The 25861-nt window shown below is 41.6% G+C and overlaps 1 protein-coding gene across 4 annotated transcripts in view; it reads right to left on the bottom strand.

Moving 5' to 3' along the window:
* Nucleotides 1-13: 13 nt before the first annotated feature.
* The window catches only part of LOC136433214 (signal-induced proliferation-associated 1-like protein 2), a 49555-nt gene continuing 23707 nt past the window's right edge, over nt 14-25861 (bottom strand). Inside the window, exons 3-29 of one of the 4 annotated variants that reach the window (XM_066425165.1) lie at nt 21623-21783; nt 21024-21212; nt 19666-19741; nt 19334-19432; nt 18957-19060; nt 18504-18661; nt 18046-18152; nt 17672-17806; nt 17364-17458; nt 16952-17097; nt 16466-16577; nt 15946-16083; nt 15316-15431; nt 14747-14898; nt 14207-14479; nt 13415-13521; nt 10036-10218; nt 9309-9449; nt 8880-9030; nt 7719-8005; nt 7254-7473; nt 6844-6948; nt 6103-6156; nt 4446-4582; nt 2953-2996; nt 2748-2820; nt 14-2393 (exon numbers count right to left, since the gene is read on the bottom strand). In XM_066425165.1, the coding sequence (XP_066281262.1) occupies nt 2250-2393; nt 2748-2820; nt 2953-2996; nt 4446-4582; nt 6103-6156; nt 6844-6948; nt 7254-7473; nt 7719-8005; nt 8880-9030; nt 9309-9449; nt 10036-10218; nt 13415-13521; nt 14207-14479; nt 14747-14898; nt 15316-15431; nt 15946-16083; nt 16466-16577; nt 16952-17097; nt 17364-17458; nt 17672-17806; nt 18046-18152; nt 18504-18661; nt 18957-19060; nt 19334-19432; nt 19666-19741; nt 21024-21212; nt 21623-21783 (3707 nt within the window). In that variant the 3' untranslated portion in view covers nt 14-2249. The remainder of the gene's footprint in view (nt 2394-2747; nt 2821-2952; nt 2997-4445; nt 4583-6102; nt 6157-6843; nt 6949-7253; nt 7474-7718; nt 8006-8879; nt 9031-9308; nt 9450-10035; nt 10219-13414; nt 13522-14206; nt 14480-14746; nt 14899-15315; nt 15432-15945; nt 16084-16465; nt 16578-16951; nt 17098-17363; nt 17459-17671; nt 17807-18045; nt 18153-18503; nt 18662-18956; nt 19061-19333; nt 19433-19665; nt 19742-21023; nt 21213-21622; nt 21784-25861) is intronic. The other 3 variants (XM_066425166.1, XM_066425167.1, XM_066425169.1) reach the window with 3 other exon arrangements.

The following is a 25861-nucleotide window of genomic DNA, read 5'->3' as shown; positions in this document are numbered from 1 at the left end:
GCAGACCCGTCAGTACTGTGTGGAAAGCTTTATTCCCCAGTCTTCCCCCTGACACATGGGGGGAGTGGACACAATTCTGTACAAATCATGGGCTCCTATCTTCACTCGTCACCCGTACAATACAAATACATGTACAAATTTATGTACAGACAAGGGTGACTACTACTGTGGGATACTTATGTACACACTGTGATTTAGGTGAGGCTGAGGCCACAGGGGTGCTGGTAGCACCTCTCCTTAGTAAACAAAAATCAGTAAACAATATTGACAACAAGAAATTGGTTAGGGTTCGGCCTATACAAGATATTTTTGTTTAGATAAACACAATTCTATACATGTTACCCAGATTATACTCTAATACAAACATGATTTTCATTAATTTGCTTCCAGCCACTGATTGATTTTCCTTCATATAAAAATTAATTTCAGGTCAACACTGATTGTATTAGTTGCCAAGATGGTATCTCTTTTTCTTCTGTGCTCTCTGGCTAAGTCAGACCAAGAAATAAATGTACAAAACTACATCAACCCAAACATTAAAAAAGTCTTTTACAACAAAATGCTGTATAAAATATTTAAAACGTAATGCTCATTGAGCAAACTATATCCTCAACAAACAAAATATACAATATCATCAATGTTAACAACACCCATTTCACCTGTAATCTAACCTATCTATCAACAAGTTAATTTTCACTATCAATACATTCCTCATCATGGTACAAACAGGACAATAATTAATCAATTAATTACAACCATCGTTGACTTCAAACACATGAGCACTCAGGCATTGGCAAAAACTGCAACAAAAAGATATGTTACACAGCAGGATATTTTACACAGTAGTCCAGAAAAAGTTTTCTGCATCGGCTCTGTCGCTATGTACCAGCCATCAGGGCTCACTTGGGTATACCTGTACAATCAATATCTTTCTTATTCGCAAGCCGTGAGGGCAACTTGTATTAGTTGATCCTTGCTTAAAAAAAGAAAAAGACAAAGACAAGCAGATGTTTCAGCTTGTGGATTGGACTTGAGCACACTGATGCATGTGGACAAAAACTTGTCTTTAAAAAAAGTTTTGATGGTATGAGGATCAAGCAGTTTTACTGTTGAGGTCTTACTGAAAAACAAATACATACCTAAAGGTTGAATGTAGAAAACAAACTATCTAAGATTACCCATGAAGTTGCATAGGGATACTAACAACAATTTAATTAGAAGGAGAAGGGTTTCCTTGCACAGCTAGGACATTCTCTGGGAACTATCCCAAATGGCAAGTATATCCACATGGCCTGGCTTACTCCCACTTAGCAACATCCAACATGAACTGCACAGACATAACACCACAACACTTGGAAGAACATACAAGTAGTACAAATCGCCATGCATATCTACAAATGGTTGAACCAGTAGATACTGTGTCAGACATACATCATACTGTGAGTGAAGGGATACAAGGAATGTGGTCAAGGACTGTTCAACACTGACTGGTTATTTCCAACAAGAGGATCTAAAATGACTTTGAATTCAGAGTGGATAAATGTCCAAACTGTAATTTTTCACTGAAAAAATATCCACTTAAACATAGTCTGATCAATTACAATTTTTGTTCCAATCTATTCGGTCCATCCAAAGGTCCAGTGGACACAATCTTGTTAAAAGAAGAAGAAAAAAGATGGAAACTCCAGGTTGCATCATGCATAATTCATCAACCAACAATATCGTCAATCTCCTCCAGTCTAACATGTACTAATATGTAACACCTTACAGACAGTTTGGTTGTCATGACAACATTGTACACAGGCTAGACATCTGGACTATCTAATGTTTGTATGTCATGTTACCTTATTTTTAAACTGACCACAAATGATTCTGTAAAACTTCCACTTTGTTGTTCAATGTTTTCTACAAAATATGTCCTGTATTATTCATAGCTGGGATATTTTTTTTCCAATCTGGTCACCTCCCCCCTTTAAACTAGCAGACTCAGAGTCAGAGTTGACTTTTGGAGAGGTCCATCACAGTGACAGGGTTGTTACTGATTGTAGAGTTGTTGTGCACATCTTCCTCTGGCAGAGTTCCTATGAACTTCCCACTGTAGGAAGTTGACAGTCGTCTGAAGCACCTTGGGTTGTGTTTGGATAAGCCACACATGCAGCTGGACTACAATGGCCATTGATAAGTGAAGTCACCAGGATTCACCAGCGCTCCCAGGATGTGTCCCAGTCCATGTTTGTCACCAGATGTAGTTATTGCCTGTCGATGGTGTTGAAGAACCATTCGGTGAACTTGCGCAGCTGTGCAGCGGCTGTCTGGGACTCCTCCTGCAGCCGCACGTTGTCCTGCCGCAGCTGCTCGTTCTCCGCCTGCAGCGCCGCCTTCTCCTGCCGCTCCTGAGGGTAGGAGGTAAGAGGTTTGTGAGTACGATATCACCTGGACAGGAACTGTTTGTTCTTTCCTTCAGACCCTTGTAGTGCCAAGTGACACACAGGGCAGCAAGTTTACTTGCTGTTTCAGAAGCAGGGTATATATTTACAGGGAGGGGTTTCTAGCCCTTCCACTGGATGGGAACTACACTTCTTCATAATCTGTATATAACTAACTGTAACTATCTGGTTTGTGCTGATCTAACACTTACTAACCCCAAAACAAATTAGTAGCTTTTTATCTCATAAAATGTGGTGTACATTGCACTGGAAAGAATAAAACAAAAGTATGTAGTAGAATCTTCACGTGTGTAGTCGTACCTTTCTCAGCTCCTCCTGGAGTTGGCGCACCCGTGTCTCCAGCTCTGTGGAGCGCTGAAGGGCTGACTGGGGTCTGTGGGGGACAGAAACTTCTGATTAGATCCCTAACCCAACTATCAGTAAAGCTATTCTTGATAATTGGTACATTCAAACAAACAAACAAACAAACAAACAAACAAACAAACAAACAAACAAACAAACAAACCTTCTCCCTCTCTGGGACTCCTCTGGGTCTCTCCTTAGCTGCTGCTGCAGGGAATGAAAGACAACAAAATTTGTACTTTTTGTCTGACAGAAAATAGCACATACATGTAGCTATAGTCACCAAGCACTACCAATAAAAAAACACATTACAAACTTTTCCTTGATCTGCCATAAGGGTAAAAGTGGGTTCAGTCTGAGGTATAATGTTGTTTTCATTGTTGTTGTTGTTGCCATGGTAAAAAGTGATACCTGCATAGATGTACTCCAAAGGACAGACCAATAATCTTTTCCCAGCCTACTAAACCCCACCAGCAACCTGCAATTTCCTGGTGAAACCTGGTGATTTCAGGTGAAAGAGTCGGAAACCAGCAATTTCTGCAGGCTTGATGCTGGCCTAACAAACACATGGTGTAGTACTGTGACCATTTAAAAACTCCAGTGGTGATTCTGACGTGGTAACTTCAACTTCAACAGCTGTTACAATGACTCTCACTTGAACTTCTTTGTTGTATCATACACCATTGGGGTGTTCAATATGACAGCTGTTGCCATTTTTTCCAATGCCATGTTGACAAAGCATCAGGTAGTCTTGATAAAATGTGTTTCTCTAAAGATTCCAAAATCTCTATAATTTGGGCTCAGCACAACTAAGACATGGTTACAACACAAGATTACCATGATTGTTTTCTTTGCAGCTAATCATTCTGAATTGCAGGTTAAACTTCTTGAAACTTGCAGGATGAAAAGAAGGCTTTGAACCCCGCTTCAGGGAGGAAGCCACTTTGAAATGTAGTAACCTCTTGGGGCTTTGCTGAGAATGTTAAGACTGTGACATAGAACTGTGACCAAATTTGTAAGCGCTTAAAAGGCTTATCTTGCCTGTAACATTACAGGGCTTATCCTCAGGCATGTACACATCATTAAGAGCCAAGAAATGACCTCCTTAATTAAACTCTACAAATATTCTTGCCATAAAATATCTACTTGGTAATGATCAATGACTTTCATTGTCATGAAATTTTGTTCTTGATTTGGAACCTACCGGGGTATCATGAATTCTATAGTATTGAAGTCACCATACATGTAACTGCACACCAGGCAAATTAAGCTTCTCAGACTGCTAACGACTTACAGCTGATCCATAATCACCAGTATGCCAACCATTATAGTGGTTGCCACCAATCTTATTACACAATGTAATCCTGGTAATACTATGCACTCTTCTGCACTTAAAATAACTCACTTTCAAGTACTATCATTTGAATGGCTTCCAACTTTTTTATATTATGGCCCTTCCATTTTCCACAACTTTTGTGCAATACACTTTCATTTTTTTCATGATGTTTGTACAAACACTCAGTGTGACAGCTCTACATTTTGTATCAGCATGTGCACTGTGCCCCCAGACATTGTGCCTACAGACATACCAAAGTGAAACTTGAGCTATCATAAATCACCACTAAGCTCATGTACATGTATTCAATCCTGACTCACCCCTGCGCTCATACGTGCGGACGGCTGCAGCTTGTTCTCAGAGTTTGTACCACCAGACCGTTCCTCGTTTGCTTCTCCCGATGACCTCGCCTCTGTCTCAGGTGCTGGTCTGTTCGCAACCGGAGAGGGGCCGATACCTGTGACAGAACACGCCATTGTTATCACCTGGACGCCACAATACAGCAAGGGTTGTATACACAGAGTTATCACTTTGTCATGCAGGGGGTGGGGGGTTGTTAGGTCTGCACAAGTGTGAGTATGCCCCGGTGCAGCCAGTGTCTATGCCCCATGTGCGCAGGCAGGAAGCATGCTGCTGCCCTGAAACAGATGCCGCCCCATGATGACCACGTATTGCTCACAGCTGGGAGGAGCTGTAAATATAGCTGTCTGTCTGGACACAGTAAGTCAACTCTGTGGTTTGGACAGACTGTTACTGAAACACAAACTTGTCCACTAGCCAAAGCACTAACAAACTTTGTAAGGTTCTTAGGTCCAGAAATTAACAAATTAGGTGACAAAGTGCACATAACGTCAAATCAATAAGAATCTAACAATGACAAGGACAAACAACAGGTTTTTGCGGAGGCTTAAAAAGACATTTGTACGATATGGTCGCCATCAAGCTTACTCATCACTCACTGAAATACATTTGGCTGTTTGAACAGAGTAATTCAGTGTTGAAAGCAACGGATGCGATTCCTGTTGGCTGGTATGACGCAGAATCAATGTATTGCACTGGGGAAAGTGGCTGCAGGGCACATAAGTGGCATTCTCAGGGCGTGTGAATGGTGTCATATGGCGGTCTTCCTGTGACATTGGACATGAGGTTAGAGGAGGAGGATAGAACTGTTTAGGAAGCGTAGTAAGGAAGTAATACAAAGCTGGGACAGGTTATAACAGTATCAGCAGAGAAGGACAAAGTTAAAGACCAGAGGGCCACAAATTTACTGAAACAGCCAGTTTAGGGACATCTCTACTCCATGGTTTATGCACCAAAACCTCTACAGATGTCTCCAAAAGATTTTCTTCAACTGAAATGTTCCTTTTTGAACAAGTATGCCAAATACAAATAAACCTTATTAAGTTAATACTGTGATTCGTCAGCTGCAACCCTTGCAAGTACAGCCCTTGAACCATTTGACTTCCACCATTGCTCTCAAACCATTCACATTCATTACATATATCGCACACTAGCAATCAAGACCACCTGTCAAAACACTATCATCATTAATGATATCAAAATCATGAACATGTACACCATGTACAGAATTCAAATGAGACTTATGAGAAATGACAGCTTATCACTGTTATCCATCATACTGTAATTTATTTTGAGAAAGAATACAATACTTGCTATGGTACTCCAGAGAATCCTTGAGTGTCTCATAATCCTATGACTGATAATGATAATACATTCCATTATCTATTCAATCCTTCATTTTGAGTTCTGATATCACTGAAACAAAAGTGGACAAAAGAAGAGAAGAGAAAGTAATTACTCCAGACACAACAAGCAGCAGGAGAGACACGCTTGATTTTAGTTGGAGTTATGGAGGGAGCTGCAGTGAGGGGCAGGCATTGCACGGGGGAGGGGGGCTGTGCCGACATGCACGGCAACAGACTCCCAGCATGCCATGAGGTCACCAGAGGTCATTACCCTGTACGGAAAGGTCCGAGAGGCTGGACAGATCCTGTTCCTTCCCCCAGTGGGCTGTAACCATGGCAACAAGGGCGGAGTCAGACAAGAGCAGGTCCGCTGCCAGGAATAGCTAGTCACTAAAGAGCAGTTGTCCTGCACAGTTTAGAAATTATGATGCAGAGTAACTACAGAAGTAAGCTTGCGAAGGGGTGCTGTAGATGTATCCATAAAGCTTGAATCAAAACGATTCACAGGATCAAAAAATCAACAAACAAATCATTTTAACATGTCTTGTGGTACATGTACAGTCTACAGCCTCAACTTTCACATGATTATTTTGACATCCCATTAACTATTGTGCCAGCCTATAGAGAAGCAGTCAGTGGCATGCGGCAAACCTTCTGTTCAGCCAAGAATTCTGCTGCAGTTTGCACGTCTGGCCATAAACATCTATTGATTCAGGGAATTTCTATTGTTGGATTGAAATTTACTATCAAGGTTCTACATGCATGCTTCTTGTTGTACTCCGTCCTCCTGAGTTTGACCTTTGGTCTTAATTTCTGAAAAACACCTATCTTCAACATAATCCAGACCTCACAGCCTTCTCTTAACAAAGAACATATAGAAAAGCCCTCCCACAACATAGAATATAATTGCACTGAGGGTTTATGAACTCGATCACAATAAGCGAATAAGACAGACTGTTTTCTGTAAGAAACTGTGGGACACCTCTGGCCAGACACTTTGGAATCTCCCTACCTTCAAACTGTTTGGCCGTCTCCACCAGGTTGTTCCAGTTGATACCGGCGGCAGGATCGGGGAGGGGTAGCATGTTGCCGGGGTAACTCTTGTCACGCCCTCCTTCTGTAGACATCAAGGCCACACGTCAGGGTGATTCCATTTGGAAATTTGGAAAGGGGTGGAGGGGAAATATTTTCCAGCTCTTTTGTCTTAAATTTCAATTTCTTTTTTTTTTCAATTGCACATGCCCTCAAGTATTCTTTCATTGCACATGCCCACAAACTACTCTGACAATCCAACCATGTCATTTCAATTATCCTACCTTTTTGGATTTTCTTTTCAGCATGCATTAAATGACTGTCAGGTGATCATCCTACATTTTTTATGGTTGGAAATGCAGGACAAGAGATGTGACACAAGGACATTACCTCTGACATGTGCAGAGTGGGCACTCATCCTGGAGGGGTAGGTTCTCAGCAGCGGCACCGCACTGTTGAAGGTCGAGTCTCCGCGTCCTGCACGGTCCAGCGAATCATGGCTGCTGCTGCGGTTCATGTTCAGGCGAGATCCGTTCATGCTCTCGTCCGACACGGTGCGCGGAATGGGCGGTCTGCCGGGGCCACTGGCACCATCTCTGCTGTTGGCGGCCTGGTGGGTGTAAACCATAGATGGTGTCACTTATTAGTGTCTTCTTGAAACGAATACAAAATCTATGTACATTTTAGGAACCAAGAGTCTTGTCCCAATAGATAGGGCAAGGATAACAAGGATGTATAGAAAAGCACCCAAAATTGTTCATTAGCTCCAAATCTTTAAAGTAAACATAAGACTTTCCAGCGCACATACAAATCTTACAAGTTTCCATATTCCATATACAAATCCATATTCTGTACCTGAATTTCCGCCTCGCTGACATCAGGGTTGATGAGTTTCAGTAGATCCTCCTGCATGCTGGCAGCCTGCAGCAGCGCGGCCGTGCGAGAGTTCCCCCGCGTGGCGATGGACCCCGGGCGCGACCGTGTCCCGCCGCCGTCGTCCATGACCAGGCTGCGTAACGAGGCCTTCGGACTGCTGCTGCTGGCGCTGCTGGCGCTGTCGTCTAGCGTGTACTTCTTGGGTCCGGCCTTCTTCCTCCGCTGAGTGGGCGAGCCTTGGGACTTGTTAGGGCTGGGGTTGCCATCTGTCAGAACAGGGGCACAATCAGCACAATCACAACAATTTTCAGTTAATCTGCCCAATCATAGATACAGGTCATATATTACCAAAAGACTTTGGACTCAGCAGCAACTGCATGTCAGGGAAACTGGAGCAGGGACTAACAAGTGGGTTACATGTCGCTCGTACGGTCTGTTATGGACACTGCTTTTCACAGTACATGTACTTTGAATATTCTGGAACTCAGATAAGCATCAGCTGAGGATCCTAATAGCTCAGTGCTGTATGCCACGGATCTATAAAGAGCAAATTAGTGATGACAAACGAGGTCAGAGGAGCCTGCTGTCAGCCCTTCGTGACCTCCTGATTCAGAATTTGGTAAGTACCAATACTAATCCAATGGAAGTGTTGGAGATTACATGTATAAGGAGAAAGGAAGTTTGGCTTAACCCAATTTTAGAGACATGGTATAAACAAAAGTATGAACCCTATGAACTTAGATTCATCTCTGTGTACATAATTTGTAGAAATGATGAATCATTTGAATAATGTTCAGCTTATGCAGTTACACACACAACAAATGGGAATGTGATGTACATGTATGTCATAAACAACATTGTTGATACACTGACAAATCTCCTTAGCAACAATCCTAGATCCCTTGTAAGTATTCAATTCCTGACATGCAGAGATACTGGTATCACATGTAGCTATTTTAGTATCACAATTCTGTCTTTATGTTTTGTATGTTTTACAAATGTATGTCCAGGATGTCCTGCAAATTTTGTATGTTGGCCAATGGACGTAATAAAGTATTGGACATAATCAACAATGGGGTATGGAGCAAGCTAGAAGTGAGTCCCTAAATTTGCACACATAACAGCCCACAGCCTGCCTACCCCTGGTGCCCATGTTGAGCCTGTCCCTGTGTCCTGACCCCAGGCTGCCGTCGCTGGACTGGGAGTGGGACGACACCTCGCTCAGGTTGGAGGTGCTGTTGGAGGGGTCCTGGGGCCCAGCCCGCGGGCCGTCAGGGTCGTGGCCTCTCATCTAGGAAACAGTGTCAAGATCATGTTTATACAGTATATTTAGAGGTTAGAGACTGAACAATTCCAGGGAAAGGTTTGAGAAGAAATTTCAAGGGAACTATTACCAATTAAGCCTTTTTTGATCTGCACATGTCTTAGTTTAACAACATACTCTGAAGTTGCCACTCCTTCGATGGTTATACTTAACAAGGCCCTTGTCAAAATTTACTGTATTTTCAGGACAGCAAAACAAAATTTCTTCCTGTCAAAGTAGGTTACTAGCGCCTCTGTCCGACCCACCTTCTCCATGGCCCTGGTGATGCTGCTTCGGTACCGTGGGTGCTGCATGAAGTCAGGAACATCCACTGTGTTCTCGGGAGGGGTGTGGAAATTCTCAGGAGACTCCCCCACGTGTTGAGTGGAACCTTCCCGATCCCCTGCCTAAAATAGAACAACAGCAAGGTCAATGTGTATCTACAACATGCCAGGAAGGGCAAATATTTATCAGCCACAAATATTTACGGATGTAACTACATGTACAATTTGTATCATCTACCAAATGAAGTGACAAGCAAGTTAGATCTCAATTTAATTCTAACAATATACAATGTAGTGTACATGCCAGATTTCACCCGTTTACATTTCTGTCCTATAAAAAGTAGTGGGGAGCAAACAAAAGCTGAGCAGGATGGCATCCTGGCAAGTCAAGTAAGTAGTAAAAAATACAGTTGGGGAGATGGCTTTTGAAAAGGATGATCACCATCACCAAAATGCAGTTACCATGCAACAGAGGTCGTGGAAGACCTCGGAAATCTTGGTTGGAGTGTGTCAGGAAGGAAATTAAGGTGTGCGGCCTAACCAGCGTGAGCCCCATGGACAGAGCCGCTTGGAAGCGCTGTGTGAAGACTAGCCGACTGCTGCCCACCCATGTCAGGGACCCCAGCAGCAGTGTAATCAAATAATGGATACTGCTACTACTGCTAGATAATATTGCTTTTGTATACAGCAGTGTTCAGTGATCACCCACCTTTATAAGGTTTGTCATCGGGATCATGGCTCCGTCCAGCCCGCTGTCTGTGGACGCAGTACGCTGGGTGGACGGGAACTCTGGCTCCATGTTATCACCCGTGTCATACCACTTCTCATCGCTGGTGCTGGTGTCCGTGCTGGACAGGGTGTTGTTCTTACTGGAGTCACTGGAGTTGGGGGTCTGCAACAGCCACAAACACAGGGAGTAAGGGATCGTCTCAACTTCACATGTCCTATCCAAAAGGACATACTTTTGTATGGGGAGGACAAGTGACCCATGTCATGTATGTAGGGTTGGGGTTCAAGGGTGGGTTTTGTAACAACAAAGAAAGACACAAGGTTCTCTCTGCTTTTGAGACTATTTTGGGATATGCAGAAAAATATCCAGGTTTAAAATACACACAAAAATGTAAAAAATAGACTCCATGAGAAAGAAGTTCATGAACTGTCTCAACATATTGGTAGCATGGCTAACACTCCTATTTTGTTTAAATGGAAAATGTTCTGAGCTTGTTGTCAAGGAATCTTTGATAAAACAGAGGTAGGAAGGGTCACTTGGGGTTGTGCAAATAAAATGGGAAGCAAAGGAAATAAAAAATACCAACCAGAACAAAATTAACAGAAAGAACACAACAGAAGCAAGAAGCAGTACTTACATGAATTAAGAAAGGACAGCAGTAGTAAGGAAAGAGGGGAAAGAAAAGAGTCTGGCAGGGAGAAAGACAGAGAGGGTATAAATGTGTATAAATGTTCTGTAGGTGCTGTGAGAAGATTCCTATGGTAATCTTGCAGTGTGTAGTGTGTAATGTTAGTCAGGAGTAACACACACAGCTGATGCTTCTTACAAACACTTACAGTAACTGAACTATTGTGAATCTTTATGTCAGAGGTAGTGAAGATTTTATACACCTGAGTGTCTGACCTGCAAATGTGGTGTCATGGATGTTAGGATGTTTGGAGTATTTCTATTGCAAGGCTTTCATAATCACATACTAAGAGCAATGGTGAGGTTGTTACTGATTCCCTGACAGTACAATAATAATTTTGCTAACTAGTACAGAGCCTTTTCTTCCCAAGCCGTTAGTTTACTGTCTCCAGCTGTATATCGTAGTTATTCCTGAATGCATGGTTGGTCACCTACACAGCCTAAGACACAACTGCAATCCAGCAGGCCATGTACCTACTTCCCCATACAGAAGACTGCAGCCAGCATCCACAAGCTGTGCCAGGGGGCTACACAGCAGTTTACTGTACTGCAAATGCAGCCAGAGGTGGCTAGTCAGCTTAGCTAGGCCAGCCAAGCTCATTAGCCATGGATAGGTGAAAGTTTGTAGATGAAACCTAAGGCTAGTGTTCTTGTTTATAAATTGAGTAAAGAAAACCAAACAGACTTTTCTGGGATATTTGCTGACTTTCAACACTTTTGCACTTCAACACTGTTAAGTAGATGCTGTGTTGTCAGTACAGCATTTTCATAATTTTTGACAACTGCACTCTTTTAGCAGACTTGGCACTTCACAATGACAATTTACAACTGTCTTTTTTAAAGCATTTCACAAATGAGAATTTGTGTGTATATGTAGAGTAAGGCCACACCAACTTGATTTTATGGATGACATCCTCTGGAGACCCCAAAACTAATGCGCGCGGGCGAAAAAAAGAAAAATCCAGCAAAAAAAAAAATGCTGCTAAACCACAGGACTACTAGTACAAAGCTGGTAGTGCGAATTGAACCACAGAACACAGTTTATTTGTAGGAGGTACATGTAGGTTGTCTTGTTCATCATAGCAGACTCAGCGCAAGTGATTGATTTTTAATATATTGACAAGAACGACCAAAGAAGTATACTATTAGAAGGTATTTGGCTCCAAGGACTGTGGATGATATATGACTGTGATGAGAATACTCATATACACCCATAAGGGCAGTTTCAACATACATGGCATTGAACTCCATATTAAGCATTCCATGGTTTACGCTCACAAATTCCTCTGCCAATCCCTCAATTCCTCTCCCATGTCTCTCATTGTTGCAAAAGAAACGTGTGAGAGCCACTCTGGACAGGTCGTGTTTGAAATTGTCTGGGCGATACTCGCTGGCCGCCGCGATCCTCTCGTACAACTGTGCAAACGCAAAATCCCCCCAGCCAACATCGATGGCATACCAATCCACAAATACGCCCCAGTTTTCCGATAAGCCGGCACAATGCTAGCCTTTTGTGGCAATCTAAGTCAGCAAGTTCCGGAGTTCTGTGTAGCCTTGGAGGAGGTGATTTTTTTTTTTTTTTTTTGGTGACAACAGGTGAAAATCAATGCGCGCGCGGATGTCATCCATAAGATTAAGTTGGTGTGGCCTAACTGAAGATGATCGGGAAATTGGTGATGCATGTAAAACACTGGAACAGAAAGGGACAGAAGAAACCAACACAAAACAGAACCTGTGTACACAAACAAAGTGGCCTCATGGCAAGGAGTAAACACAAAAGGAAACCTCCAAACAACACCAAACCACAAATACAGACAGCTGAACAGTGCACAAGTACAACACACTCTTGACATACATAATGCACATACAGCATATGCAAATGCAATCAGGCAAAACATTAAACATACATGAATGCAAGTGAGGTGCACACATGACTGGCCATGCACATACCTGACCACTAGCGGATCTACCTCAAAAGATACTTTCTGACAGGTGCCCAAGAATAAACAGGCGGGAAGGAAAAGAAAACTTTGAAAGTTGACCCCTAAAGTCCAAGCGTGTATCTTTAGACTGAAGAAAAGAGGTTTACAGCTACATCTAACTTTTACTCCTTGAAGTACATTTTTTGACAACTTTTTGATGATAACACCTGGCGAATGAAACTAAGAACTAGTTTGGGCAAGGCACATTCCACACATGTCTACCATACAGATCATGACATAGCATAGGAAATGTGGTTCCTATTCCAAACACAACTGGATTGTTTGCTAACATGTTTCAGCAAGCATTTCAAATACGTCAATAAAGAAACAGATGCCAAAGGGGCTCGAAAATGTGCCAGATACAGATATCACCAACACTATTGATGATGGTTTAGATATATCTTATTATAATACAAACACCTCATAGAAAGACTTGTTTTAGGCAGATTGTGCACAATAGACTCCTCTGCCAAATGACAAATAACGTACAACATACAGGTACTGAGGAAAGGATAGGGGATACATAATTATAATCTTTAGAGCTTTACATTGACATAACCAATATCTAAGGAATACCATTCACTCCGAACACAACGGAGTAGAATACAACACAAGGCAACACAACACAACATAAGGCAAAGTAACACACTGTGACACAACCCCACAGCACACCACATCCACCCACTCACATGCATGTTGTTCTGCCTGTGCGCCCTGTTCTGCTGGTAGTTGATGTTGCTGGATCCTGACTCCATGTACATCTCAGGCTTGTAGGCCCAGGCCAGGTCTGCTGCATCTGAAAGGGAAGCTGTGGTTTTAACACCTCTGCACACACGGGTAGTCAGGGGTACTCATGCACGAGGGGCCAACTCAATGGGATCAACATTCTTCATATAGTAGCATACAGCAACAGAACATTGTTTTGTTCTTGCTTTAGAATTGGGGATGCTTGGCATTTTTCTTGGATTAGATTATGAAAGTGTAATTTTTTAATTTCAGGCAATTTCCAGTTTTGTAATTCGCAGTAATTCGTACTGTTACTGTAAGAAGGCATAATACACATTTGTACAGGTAAAATCACCTTGGTGCTGCTTTTATGACAATGATGGTGATAACAGCCTGTATCATGTCTATGTATACTGAACAGCATTCAATAAATGTATGCTCCTTTTCCAGTACAGATCAAAGGTTGTACAAAGGTTACATAAACTAAAAAATTGTGATAAGCGGACAATCTTCATGGACAGGGCTGCAACAAGTTGTGAGCTGAATTCTACCAGAATGGCATGGTTGAGTAGTAGTGCAGGTGTGTTTGAACTTATCCCATTACTAACAGCAATCACAGTGTAACAATGGACCTCATACTTACTGCTATCCTGTCAAGTTACAATCTGGACAGATTGCCAATATTGCTCAGAAGCTGCTAATTACAAAAGAAGAAGATGGTTCAGTATGTAACAGTAGACAGACTGTTGCCTTACCGACAGTTGTGTCGACGTTCTCTGCACGATGTCTCTCCTCCATCAGACTGGGCTCGTCCTGCCCCACCAGCAGGGGGAGGGTGGAGGAGGGCGAGTCCCGGCTGTACCGCCCCTCCCGCCCGCTCATCCCCTCCAGCACCTGTCTCCGCAGCTCCCCGCCCGCGTCGCGCCCGTGCCCGTACTCGTGCCGGTAGCGGAACTGGGCAGGGCTGCCCTGGCGAGCACTGGGGGAGGCTGAGGAGGACCGCTGGGGCTGTGTGGTCTGGATAGCAGCTGGGAGAGGGCAGAGGAGAAGCACATCATATTCATTAATTCATTTATCTATGCATTTACGTACATTTATTTAAGACTAGTGCATTTATCAAAGTGCATTTATTTAAGACTAGTGCATTTATTTAAGTGCATTTATATAAGTGCATTTATCTAAGTACATTTACTTGTCTCATGGTTCGGCTATTCAGCCTTTAATGATATAATCAAATTAAAAAGTGCAAATTGCCTCTTTCATACCAAATAATAGTTACATATAAAAAACCTTACCTGATTGGTTGGACCTGAGTGAGGAGTTCCGCGAGCTGGTTAAGGTCCGTGAGGCGCCCGACACGCTGTCGTCGTCGGAACGTTCCTGAGATGAGTGGGACGACACGCTGGACTCCAACGTGGAGTAGTTGGAATACTGGTCCGACAGGCCCCTGGGGGAACAAACACAACTTGATAAAGGAACATCTTATCATGCTGAAGATTGAGAGAACAACTGGGAACTAATGCACCATGCTGATCCTCTTGTACCCCTGCCAATGACTTCATGTTGGTTAAGAAAAGTGTGTAGTTTTACTAATCACTCAATCTCTCCAGTAACAAACTGTAGAGAACAACCTACAGTCTAGATTGTTCTGGATGTTCCAAAATATACACTTTATAATTAGTAAGTCATATATAACTTTGGTCATGAAAAATTCTGGTATCTGTCTTCTGTAAAAGGGTCAGAAAATGCTATGTTCTACAAATCTGAGGCTGTAATAGACCCAGGTACAATGATCAAGGCATTGATAATATTCTACAGACAAATGAATATCAGGTTTTCAATTGTTGTAAAATAATGAATCTACCTGCGGGGTGTGCCGTCATCCATGGGAGGAATGATGACCACTTTCACAGTCACCGATGTTCTCAGCAGGTCTATCATCTGGTCATGGCTTAGTGTTGCCACAGCAACCTTACAGATCTGTGAGGTTTCAAAACATCAACAATGTGAAAATAAGTCAGGGTATGACATGTGAGCCCTTTCTATACCTCTATCTGAAGTGGCACTGAAGTCTACTATCACTACAAGAATTAGGTCAGTTATTTTATATATAGCAAACACAAACACCTGCCACAATATATCACCACTGAATATTTCATGACTTTGTACCACCGCAACTTTAACCAGGGTCTAGAATTACATATATTTTTGTCTAGAGTTTTTTAGTTCATACAGATGGGGGTGCAAGAAATTGGATAAGAAGTTTTTTTCACTTACTAACCTTGACTCAAGCTTGTCTAACTAATGCAATGCCTTCCACTTTAAATCTTTGTGTAAAGTGAACCATCAAAAGCATTCATACATTCTTTCAGCATGTCAGCTGTCACCACACCAAGTCTTGAATGTTCTCAACCTTCTCCTTATTATGCTTTCTTATGGATATCTATCTTCTTTTCATCCATTGTTGAAAAACTGTTAGATTGGTTGAGCTCACCTCCACCAGTCGGCTGCCCTGTCTCAGTCCTGCCTGCCAGGCAAAGCCGTATGGCTCGACCTCTGCCACCATGCCCTCAAGGTCAACATGGAAGCCCAGCTGACCCAGGCTGTTCCGCCTCAGGGTCATCTCCAGGGTCTGGCAGAATTCAAGACAAAAATGTCAGCGCACAGCACGTAGCAGAAACACTATACTCTGGTAATTATGTATTTCAAGCTGGCAGCTAAGGTACTGCCATTATGTATCTTTATTCTTGGAATTTATCAGTAATTGAGACTATTCAGTAAATTTAAATTCAGGTAAATGATATCGATCCTTCAACTTGACTAAAATGCAAGATATTTGAAAGACATCAAGGACGAGTGAAGAAGAGGAAGAACTTTATTGCGTGACAATTGCAATATGTACAATGTATGGCAACTTGTTGAAACATGACACTCGAACTATTTCTAATACTTAACAATGCTAAAGAACTAAAGTGAAGAAAGTATAAACAATAAACAATAAGTGTAGTCCTCACCTCACAGCCCTGTGTGACTCTCATCAGTCTCTCCACAATCTCGGTCACCTCTGCCTCGGAGTCAGGGCAGCTCATCACCACACACTCCCCACGGTTGTAGTAAACCTTCAGCCTGCAGGACGGAGATCAAACAGATCAATATCACTGGGAGTGCAGCATGTGACTCCAGCCTGTCTATTAACAGTCCAAGCCTTATAAACTTTTATGAGCCAGATTGTAATAAACCAGTCAATACATCAGTATCACCAAGCATGCGACTATTCGAGCATGCAACTCTAGTCTTTTTCTATCCGAATGACTAAGAACTGAAGTTCAACTGGAAAAACATACGTTAGGCATTAGGCACAGGTATTTGTCAAAAAAGAGCCTTACAGTGGATGTAGTAAGGAGATTTTCCAAAACATTTTCTGATGAGTTTTAAATGCTTATTTAAGAATATTGCTTGGAGAAAATATTTGTAGCAGGTGTAAAACATGTTTTACTGACCCATCAGTTTGTGATGTCCATCCGATGACAGACTTGCAGGGTGTAGAGAAGAGAGCCTCCTTCACCTCCCTGTCCACCAGTACAAACATCTCGCTGGAGACGCCCAGGATACAGTCCACCGTGGTGGAGGTGCTGAAGTCATCAATCTGGGAGGGCACAGATAGGTCAAAGGTTAATGGTTACTAAGAAACTAACTCTTAAAATACAGTTTACTCACAATTTTGTTCCATAAATTGAATTTCCTTCTATTATGTAAGCCACGAACCCCCACCCCCAAAACAATTTTACCCAAGGAAAAATTACAAGGAAGGTCTACATACATAACATATTTCTGGACCCTGGTTATCAGTGTCTATTCCTTGCTATTAGATTGTTGACTGTAACAAAGGTGAACAGTAAAAAATGGTCCCACCTGTATGTCCCAGATGATGGCTCCTGTGCTGGCCAGCTCGGGGGCCAGTCTGGGTCGGGTTTTCTCCTTTTTCTTCCCGCTCAGAGAGAACTTCCCTGCACAGAGAGATTCAAACAAAATGTAAGAATTTCTCACAAAACAACAGATTATGTAAAAATTCCTCACAAAACAACAGACTATGTAAGGATTCTCACAAAACAACAAACTATGTAAGGATTCCACACAAAACAACAGACTATGTTTCAAAACTCCTGTCACACAACTTAGCTATTGATTGTTTGCTTGACTTTGAACAAATCAGGGCTCACCAAACTTGAGTGCTGAGTCAATGGACGTCGTTGTTGTGGAATTTGCTGCCAAGTCCTTCAGGTACTCTTGTCTTGTCCTGACGGCCATGGCAGCAAACTTCTCTGACTTGTGGGCTGCATTTTCTGCATTGATAACTGTAGAGACAAAAGGCCTTGTTAAAACAATGTACTTTGTTAAACCAGGGAATAGAAAGACAGTAAGTCAACACCTTTCACAAGTAATTTAAGTAGCAAAAAAAGCCTCAAGATAATCAAACTATGACCAGCTTCTGACTTGCCTGATATGAGATATACTAGAGTTTCTCAAAATTTTACTGTGTATATTCTATAACTGTGTTATACTAGTCATCAAAGTTGATGGGAATAAGTCTTACTTTTAGCAAGCAGGAACTCCTTGAACTGAGGAGACTTCGGGAAGGTTGCACCCTCAGGCATGCTGGGGCCAAAGGGAGGAACGTCTTTGGATCTGGCCACAGTAACCCTGCAAAAAACATTACGGATTAATCACTGAAGCAAGAAGAAGAGATAAGATATTGCTAACTACCTGCTCAAGGTTTTTGTGAGGACCACCTGCCTCAGGCTGTTGTGACTGAAGTACTAGACACTACACACAAAACATTGAATTTGTGACTGAAAAGAAACATCTAGACTTTTTAATAAGTGATTGAAGAGAGGAAAAATACTGAAAACATTACATTTAGTGCCAGAATACATCAATACAGCTGTCAATAAAAAAAAAAAAAGAGAGGTTCTGGTCTAAATATGTACGTGTACAGGAACATCATAACAAAGGCATACGAAATGCTGAATGTTGAAGTTGGCTGTGACTTACTGGTACATCACATTGTCTGTGTTTGGATTGATGGCTTGTACCACGATGAAAACGTGCTGGAAATGGGAGCGGATTGTCTTCGGGGTGAAGGGCAGCGCGCCTGGCTCCTGGAACACGATGGTCACGATGTCGTTCCCAATGTGTCTCTTCCTCAGGAGCTGGGGAGGTAGATAAGGTACATGATAACAGATAAGTGTCTATGGTCAACAGAAGTTAAGCTGTGCATGCAGCATGTCAAGATACTTTAGCTCAGTTGTGGGTTGCATTATTACTTGCTGCTGCTAGGAGGCGCTGCAAATATGCAACAACAAGAGCCCAGTTTCTGTACAGGGGATATACTTTGGGACTGGGCACTTCTTGTGATGGTTGCTTTACCTGGACACAACTACACTTCGTGTCAAAGATAAAGACAGCATAACAACAACAATGGCAGTACAGAAGAGACATATTTACCTGTTGTCTGTTGTTAGGTGTGTATGGCAGCATGGTAGACACATGGAACATCACTTCACAGTTCTTGTATGTGGCATACAGGGAGTGGCTACCAGTGGAGTCCGCTGGAGAGGCAGGGGCAATCAAGATTTTCATCATCTTATCCATGTACATCAAACAATGAAGTTGTGATCACCCTTATAAACCATACAGAAGAGAATACTTTGGGTTTCTCTACAAAATTATAAAAAAAGCATTTTAAATCTTGTGACTTTGACAAATTGAGGTTAAAATAGGACTGATGTATTGTTAATGAAACCAGGAGCTCCTTTTGTTGATAAATCATCTACTCCATAATAACGCTGTCAATAAATGTCACCACAGTGAAACCCACTCACTTTTGTTGTCCAGTTGTGCTCTGTACTTCTCAAAGCCCTTGAGACGAACCCGCTCCCCCAGTGTGTCCAGGAACTCATCAAATATGGGACCGGCAGACTCTGTGGAGCCAAAGAACAGGACAGCACAGATGTTAGCAAGGTTTCTGTGCTTTATGATGACACATTATCGAGCACATATATCTTTACAGGTTGTGACTTGACAGCTATACTAGCTGATTTATTGTATATACTATCTTTTTTTGGTGACATCTTGAAAAGGAGAGAAAATAGGACACAACGGAATGTGGTTGTCGAGAGTGAGTACTCAGTGAGATGTAAGCTAAGGTACTGACCATTGTTGTACATCTCCTCTTCTGTGCCCTGGTCAGTCTTGCAGTACAGGACACCCACCTTGTACTGGGTAGAGATCTGGGGCAACACAGGAGCAGTGTTAACATCAAGTAATTCCTGGGCAAAATATTCAAAAATTCAATTACGTAGTTATCTAATATGCTCTTGATTACTATATAACGATTAATTTTCTTTAAAGTAGAGAACCCATCCATATCTAACCCTTTTAGTCAAATAAGATGGAATCATCAACACAGATTCTAGGCACATTAAGTCACTCAAAGGACTGACCTAATTCACAGAAATGCAATCATGCATCTTTGCAGGCCGTGTCAGTAAAATTTAAAATGTGGTGTAACGGCCATGAGTTATGCCTTGTTTTCTCGGGCAGGGCAGCCGTGCTACCAGTCGGGAGAACTGGCACTGTAACATGCTGTAGTTACATCATTAATACCCTCAGATGATTTTCAACATCTCCCCCTGCTTTACCATTTTAGGACTTTTATCCAGCAAGATTTGAAATCAAATACTACAACATCTATCAAATACATCAGTCATATCCTGTAGCTCTACCCTTGCAAGGTATGTCAGATCAAGAGCTTTTACTCAAGCCAAATTGCATTTCCAGTGAGAGCTCTACATCAAACCTCTTGGATCTGTTGGTAACCATGAGCACACTACAACTGTGGGTTACATAACCCAGAGTGCAATTGCTAATGGCAGATGTCATCTCTTTTAAGAATCTGTCTGGCAGAAGCTCAGATTATAAATGGATCCCTTGAGTACAAGCAGAGTAAAGTGCCTCCTTGTACTAAAGGCAATTACTTGTTCAAAGCGAACAGCATGTCATGCATATTGAGGGCCCTGCAACTCTTTCAAGGGGAATTTATCCAACATTCATGAGATGTAGGTATGTAATGTTCAGCTGTATGTAATGGGTAGAGAGCAAGCATGCACATCTGCTGTCAAGGATCAAAATCAACTTTTCCTGGGAAACAGTCAGGTTAGAAATTATACAACTTCTTCCCATTGCCAGATCCATCTGAACAAAAAAACAGGGGTGCTTAAAGTGCTTTTGTCACCAATGACACTATATATAATTGAAGAGGATGTATGTCTACAAGATGACTGTCATGCTCGACAGGGACTTGTGGAGACAATGGTGTCACCTCACAGAGGATGAACTGAACTGAACTCTTGATTACAAGCAACCATCATAAGTATTGTTCAATTAACAAAGTCGTTTGTACGGTACAAAATATAGACCCTTCTGAATCTGATGTTAATGAACATTGAATCTTACGAATACTTCTTGATATGGACCATCAAATGTTGACAACTGCACCAATCTCAGACTTACTCCCTGTTCGTCCAGTCTCATCAGCTGTTCCGAAGTTTTCGGGCTGAGCGAGGCGAGGCGCAGACAGCCGAGGTTGACCTCTGGGGCGACAAACTCCAGGACATCCTTGATGGGCAGACCCCGGGACGTACCATGTCGAGCCGTGGAGGGGATGGCATCCTCCAGGATAGACCCACGTAAGGTTACCAACTGTGGAGAAGGAGAGCATTACTTGTAAAGCAAAAGTCAAAACTGGTAAAATTTGTTGACAAATAGATTCATACATAATTTCATTATTGGAGCTGAATGTACAATGTATGTTCTGAATCATTCATTTTTCTACCTTTCTATGGCTTCTGAAGTTTTGAAGCACTGCCGATGTTAACAGTTTGATATATGAATCTTACACTACTCATTTGGCAACAGCTACAGAGGCTGTGGGAAAGGTGGCTCCTGTCACCTTTCCAGGTACACAGGGCAATTCACTTGACAGATGCCTAAAAACTGACAAGGTCCTCCTGCATTCTATATGTGTATATGACTAATCCTGTTCCAAACAAAATCTGTATCATTCTGTTTTCCAGCTATCCCAGAAAAACAAAACCGCCTTGTTGACTTACATCGCTGGTCCTGATGATGAGCCGGTACATGTACTGAGCAGGTACAGGAGAGCCACCATCTTTGTTTGACGAGCCGCTGTGATCCGGGAGTTTCTCCCTCCGGACACTGATAGCGATAGGGCCCAGGTTCTCATCAACACCCAAGTAGTTCTGGACATCAGCTGTTACAACACAACATATGGTCATCAGTAAAACATGATACGTTTGGATTTGAGTTCAGACATACATGGGCAAATACATATATTCAAATACACACTGTATTATTACAATTCAGCGGCTTTCTGCTAAATTTTAATCTTCATGTTTAGGCATCATCCCAGCAGTGTCTTCTGGGTCCTGCTAGATTTAACCTTGAAATACATTTAGTATGATGCGTGGGCACCATGCATACATCATGAAGTGACAAAGTTCTTTAATTAATGATACCTTCTCAATTTTTCATGCACTCTGTAGGAAGACTGGGTATTTAACACATCTGGAAGAACTGGTTTGTCTTGGTGAATGGATTATTAGATTAAGCTCTTTCTTTCTTTGTAGATCTAAGCTCTTCGGTATTAAGACTTTGGAAGAATGAGGCTAAAACAGGTATTAACCACCTGCAGGTGAATCTTAAAGGAAACAAATCTGTCTTTCTCTTTTGAGGTTTAAGGGACAACAAGGGGATAAATTGTTTACAACAATTTTCATGGCATTATATATGCAATACCATATTACATATAATCTTGTTTCTTAAGTCTGCCATTGAATGTTGAACAACACAACAGCCATGTTACTAGAAACAATATCCACTGAAAACTTGTATGCACTGAAATGTCACAGGAAGCCACCTTTAGTATGTACAGGAAATCATTAATGAACAAAAGATATCGACCCCACATAAATCTTCTATCTATGCCCCAGAGGCATCTTCAACATTTGCTGTCATCTAGTGATTATTACAAGATAGTGATCTACAAGGTGGGGAACCCACATGGACTCCCGTCACACTTATCTGTCAGCTGTGGGTCATATACATATACACAGCAGTGGGAGGTTCTGGTATGATAGAAAAGCTCATGTAGAAGGGGCAAATAACAATTTGAAATATCAATTTCTCTTTCTTTTAGATTTGAGTTGCTTGTTACGTTACAATACAAGATATTCATATTGAGAACTTGATGAGCTTTTGCGCATATTCTCTGCACAGTAGCAGGTGCAAATGATTCATTTCTTCAATGTTGCATTTTCATTATCTCTTTATATTCATGTAGCCATATCTAATGTCATCAAAATTAACTGGTGGGGTGTGTTTTATGAGGGATTTCTCAATCCTTATTCACATTGTATTTCCTCACCACATATATATGTGAATATGAGAGTAGATGTACTGTACTAGATAGTCTATAAATCCAACTTTGGATGTACCAAATTATCTGTAGATCTCAATAGACTGCATGGTCTAAAAATCAAATCAACATGTAACAAATATCTTGTAACTCTAAACAATGATGACTGTGCTATTTGTTGTTGTGTAAATCAAACTCCCATGTCTAATAAAAAAAGTAATATCCTATTAAATCATATTCCTAAATCTATTTATACCATATAGATTTCATAAGCAAATAACCATGTACCAAATGTGCTGTAGATATATCTCATTGCACACCGATATACTGCAGTCCAATTTAGATGTACCAATTCTCGTATAACCGAACGTTCCATAAACCCACAGAAAGATGTCCTGAACTCTCTGTAAATCCATAACACTGCTGAAGAGGGCATGTAAAATTGTAGCAGCACCGGATGATAGGATCAGCCTGCTGCCACCACAGGGGCATGAGATAGATCTGTCTTATCACCACACAATATCAGATCTGTCCATAGCTCCATCCACTGGGACATGATATCACATATATATAAGCTAAAGAATTAGCCAGTCTGTACAAGAGTGGTACAACAGCTGGGCTTGTGGGGAATGGCTTGGAATACAGCCTCACACATCTGAACATATAGGGAAAACTACCATCTGTGCTGGAAATGCCAATGACTCATCCCACTGGGATACTAACCCAAACTTCCATGCACAAAATTGCCTCTCCGTTATTGAGGCACAAATCATAATTTATAGTCAAACCACACTGATGGTGGGGCCAGTACTTGGGTATGGAAAGACTGCGAGTAGGTAACCTTGCAATATTCAATATTCTCGTAAAACTAAAGCATAATACATGAAATCATCAGGATTCTAAAATTTAGAATATAACCAACGAAATATATTATGAAGAGAGAAGGAAAGCAGATCTTCTGGTGGCAAAATTGTAAAAGCCAGACATAACTATGTAGCATGGGTTCCGTGGACGTTCGACCTATAGTCTTAGCCGGCAGTTACGGTTTTGCCAACGGAAGATCTACTTGGAGTTTAACAAAAATTTACCTTCAAAATACTTTTAACCAGTTGTGCTATGGACTCATCCATTACGCCTACAAATTTAGGCAGTTACAATAAAAGTCAGCAGAGATATTTCAATTCAGCAAAAAGAATGATGAGGACAAGCATCATAATACTTATCAAACTTGCTACAAAAAGCATATTGGGAACATGATAGAAGAGCTACTGGCCCTTACCTATAGTATTTAGATGGTTGATATCCACCTGAACTGAGAACACGCTGTCCATACTCCATACGTCTACCTCTCCCGCCTCCAGTAATAACAACACTTTCCCATCTCCAGCTAACAAGGTGCAATCAACTTACCTATTCAACAGGTTGCCACAATGGCACTTAAACACAGGCGCGATTTGCTTTTCTTGATTTCCAATAGTCTGTGTCTGTCACCCCTGGCACCGAGCCAGACTGCGGTGCACCAGGTTGGTGTATGGCTGCTGTGGATACCATTAATGACTCCATATTGAAATTCAAGTAATTCAAAGCGCCCAAAGGAACCCCTGAAAATGACTCCCAAGACTACAGTTTATCACTAAATGGTAGCCACATTCAAAGACTTTCGCAAGTTTCACCCTGGAAGTCGTATTTTGTTATATCAAAGGTTCCAGACAAGGAGGGGAGATGAGATAATTTTCTAGACCACCAGTACATCAATCTGCTGGCAACCTTCCACATTGCTAAATCAGTATGCAGTTTTGTATCACTCCATCCACATATTAAAATCTATCCTTTCAAAAAAATCAACTATTAACTTCCCATTTTTGTTTTGTGTGTTCCAATACTTTTACACTTATTGTTAGTTTCCACTAATAATACTAATACTAGTGCCTTTTTTTCGCTTTATTTAAAGCTGTCCCTCCCTTGATGGTTTTTAGAGATGGATTGTCCCATTCTGACAACCCAAGATTTATGACTACTGGAGCTGATTGGATAGATGTTTTATTGGGTCTGTGGGTTAAGATACTTCACTAGTATGAATAGACTTGGATTTTATGGGCTAGGCCATACCACAAATACTGTCCATATTATCTGTACGAAGTATAACATCATGTGACATCTTCAGTTGTGATAGGGTGTGAAAAGCTTGTTTCTGTTCAGCACACTGGACATTGTACTGTGACCAAAGGATAAACTCTCAATACACAAACATCCTTAGTAACCCTTATGGCAAAGTCATTCCCTGGGTTCACACACAGTCCCAGTCTTGTGACACAACCCCCAGAGTCACAGAATGTGTTTATTTTGGCAGGAAAAATGCCACCAGGATCTCTGGTAGAGCTACTCAAGGGGCACAGGTCAGGTTGTCTCTAACTAAAGGTAGACCCTGTTTTCTAGACTCTGACAACCAGAAATCTTTTAATCTAATGAACTAGTGAAATATCAGGAATTGAAAATACTGTAACCTCATAAAAGTACAAGAATCAGACAACACAATGTACAGTATATAGCTAAGTTTGTACTTTAATAGTATAAAACTTTCAAAGAAGCGCCTACATGTACTTATTTTTCTCTTACTAAGTCTTAGGCAACACCATACAAAATATGTAAAACATTAGACATGTCTTTTTCTCAATTAACTGCAAAAGTACATATATGTCTATTGCTTGGTTACAATAAGATACTGTGGTTGGTCTCTCTTTTCCATTCCAATGGATAATATTATGGTATACCTATTCTACGTACCACAAACAATCTTATATTGAGGAAAGCACACCCATACACTTGATGTCAGGGGTCTTGACTGACAATAACTGTTTCCATGGCAACCTGCCCTTCTCCTTCATACCTGACATAGCGACCCTGCCCTGAACAA

The sequence above is a fragment of the Branchiostoma lanceolatum genome, chromosome 4, assembly GCF_035083965.1.
Source record: "Branchiostoma lanceolatum isolate klBraLanc5 chromosome 4, klBraLanc5.hap2, whole genome shotgun sequence".
NCBI classification, from domain to species: domain Eukaryota; kingdom Metazoa; phylum Chordata; class Leptocardii; order Amphioxiformes; family Branchiostomatidae; genus Branchiostoma; species Branchiostoma lanceolatum.
Note: the sequence above shows the minus strand (reverse complement) of the source record. Positions and strands in the feature narration are given on the sequence as shown.